General features: G+C 42.8%; 1 protein-coding gene across 1 annotated transcript; it reads right to left on the reverse strand.

Moving 5' to 3' along the window:
- Positions 1-366: 366 nt before the first annotated feature.
- Positions 367-2340, reverse strand: LOC107918689 (uncharacterized). Its single transcript, XM_016848271.2, has 2 exons — positions 1020-2340; positions 367-940 (listed from the first exon to the last, which is right to left on the reverse strand). The coding sequence occupies exons 1-2, from the start codon at positions 2157-2159 to the stop codon at positions 614-616; spliced, it is 1467 nt and encodes a 488-aa protein (XP_016703760.1). The 5' UTR covers positions 2160-2340; the 3' UTR covers positions 367-613.
- Between the last annotated feature and the right edge of the window lie 357 nt (positions 2341-2697).

Raw genomic sequence — 2697 nt, forward strand, 5'->3', positions numbered from 1 at the left:
CTGACCTAAATTCCCTCAGCTGGGGATAGCGCTCCGCTTTTTCCCGATGTTCACACTTGATTACTAATTCTGCTAGAGCAGGGAAAATCGAATAGAATCTGAGCATGCCAATCATAGGCCTTATGTCTTTAGACAGGGTCAAAACCCTTTTAGAACCGCTTCTGCCCTGTACGAGGACTAAGCTTCTAATATAAGTATAACAACAGTCAACCATCGAGAAATTCTCTAAAGTTCGTTCCAGCTCGTTTTTATCCATGAGTCATGGAAGTTAATCACATCGACAGTGCAATTTGGAGAGAATTTTTGTTTTTAAATTTCACACATTTTTTATGGAAATTTCAGGGGAAGTTCTAACAAAGAAAGGGGTAAAACCTAATGACTTTCATCTACTCTACATACAAAATACTCAACAGTTGCGACAGAAGGTTCTTATATGATCTCCAACAAGTAGGGTTGAAGCTTAAAATGTGGGTTTCTATAGGAAGAGAAAAATAAATAAAGAAAAAAGAGTTGTGAACAGAAAATTTTACTAAAAAGTACACAGAAACAAGTGTTGCAAAACCAAACTGTCCTAGACTAGATCTTTACACAGGATCAAGTAGCATCCATCTCATCAACAGTTTAAGGTTAGGCGTTGGCCGAGGTAAACAAGATGCCAGGTGAGAGCCATTAAAGTGAGAATATTAAGCATTGATGAGTTTGTATTTAGCTTCTTCAGCCTCACATTCAGCCTACCCATTGTGCGCTTTATCACTTCCTGTTCTGAACTAGTGGGTGCTACTGCTGGTGCTGGTGCTGGTGCCGTTGAGGGGCCTTTCCTGCTATTTTTAGCTACTGGATCTGCAACACTTGGTGACTCAGTGGCCCTGCTTCCCTCAGCCACAAAGTCATGTCTTCCTCTCCCGTCTTCCTTCTCCATTTTCATCCTCTCAAACATCACCTACAATATCATATCCAGTGTGTTAAATAAAAAAGATTTGGAATATACAATTAGGAGCATCAGAAATTAAGCAGGTTACCTTTGTGGCTTTAGGCTCCAAATACAGTCCATTGACCAAAACCATGAAAAGGGATGACAAAAGATTAATAGCTTGAAACACCTCTGGCGGGCTCGAGATCGATCTTTTCCTGTGCCACAATAAGTGCCCCAACAAAGCCATCCCTATACTATAAGCCATTGCCCTGAAGTAAACAGGGTATATCTTGCTCTGCACCACCCCAAACTGCTGTCTTGGTAGCTGTCCTGCCAGGATATAGCTGGAAATGAACGTAACCCACACACTCATCCCATATGCTGTAGCTAATCCAAGTAAGTTCACTATACCCATCACTGTATTCAATGCCTCCATTGAAGTCATGTACTTCAAACCATCAAGATACTTGTTTGCACTAGTTTTAACCTTGTTCGCAGCTCGGCCTGCTTCTTCCATGGCCTTTTCCTGAACGTTCTCCACTTGCTCTGATGTATTTGTCACTATATCAGCCCCCATCGTCTTGGCCGTGTCTTTTGCTGTTGTCGCCGCCTCCTTGGCCTTATCAATGGACTCTTTTACCTTTTCTTTAACATCTTGGCCCTTTTGCACAACTGCCCCTTTTGCTTTGCCTAAAGCATCGCCGATAGCTCCCTTTGTATCAGCGGCCTTGTCTCTGGTTTCATGTGCACTCTCTGAAACCTTCTCTCTAACCTCCTGCGCGGTTTCCCAAGCCTTGTCTTTAGCCTTCTCTTTGGCTTCATGTGCGGTCCCTGAAGCTGCTTGTTTAAGCTTGTTAGCTTCATGTGCGGTGTCTGACACCTTATCTTTGGCTTTACCAAGGGCAGTGGCGACCCTCTGGGTACATTTCCCGAAAGCATCGCAGATAAGTTCCCCAGGTGAATGTCGTCCGGAGCCAGCTTTTCCTTGTGAAATGCCATGGCCAACGTTGGGAAGCGCAGATGCGGCATCTTTCATAGTTTCCTTGCCAAAATATCCCCCTTGGTCTGTTTGCTGGTGCAGCGACGGGGATGAGATTGAGACTTTGGTGTTATGTTTGCCATCTTGGTCATATTCAACAACTATGACCCTATGGCCTTCTTTCAATATAACATCGTCCCTTCCGACTGCAGCAGCCATCGCCAGTGAACTAACTACAAGAAGACTCAAAAGCAAACCATTCGTCATCTTTGTCTTAGATGGGGATGCTCAAGCTGGGTTACATTTTTAATGGAGGTTTGCTTTAAAGAACTGGAAGATATGGTTTCAAATTGAGGAGGAAGAAACGATACGCATTGTGCATAGTCCACGTTGCCTGTAGTAGTCGAGAAACCGACGCGTTTGCATTGACTCAACCACGTTCTGATTCGACGTGGCTGCATTTCAGGGCTTTGTTAGGCTCTTATAACAACACCTGGAAAGAAGAGAAAATTCAAGAGCGGCTCCCAAACTTTTGTAATGGATAAGAAAGAAATAGAATAAAAGCTTTTGTTCCATGCTCCTTCAGCTGCCTAGTTCTACCAAGTATGCTGGGGTGACATGTAAGCATAGGAGAGATAATATGCTCCTCTTACCATATCGGTCATATAACTTTGCTATTTGATCTAGTAAGATATTAAATTTTATGGGTTTATAGAAATATCATTTAGTTTGATATAGGTCTATGCGTGTAGAAATGTAGAAATGTAGAAATGTAGTAAAACTTAGGTTATGATGGATGGCCCAT

This window comes from Gossypium hirsutum, chromosome D13, assembly GCF_007990345.1.
Source record: "Gossypium hirsutum isolate 1008001.06 chromosome D13, Gossypium_hirsutum_v2.1, whole genome shotgun sequence".
NCBI lineage: Eukaryota > Viridiplantae > Streptophyta > Magnoliopsida > Malvales > Malvaceae > Gossypium > Gossypium hirsutum.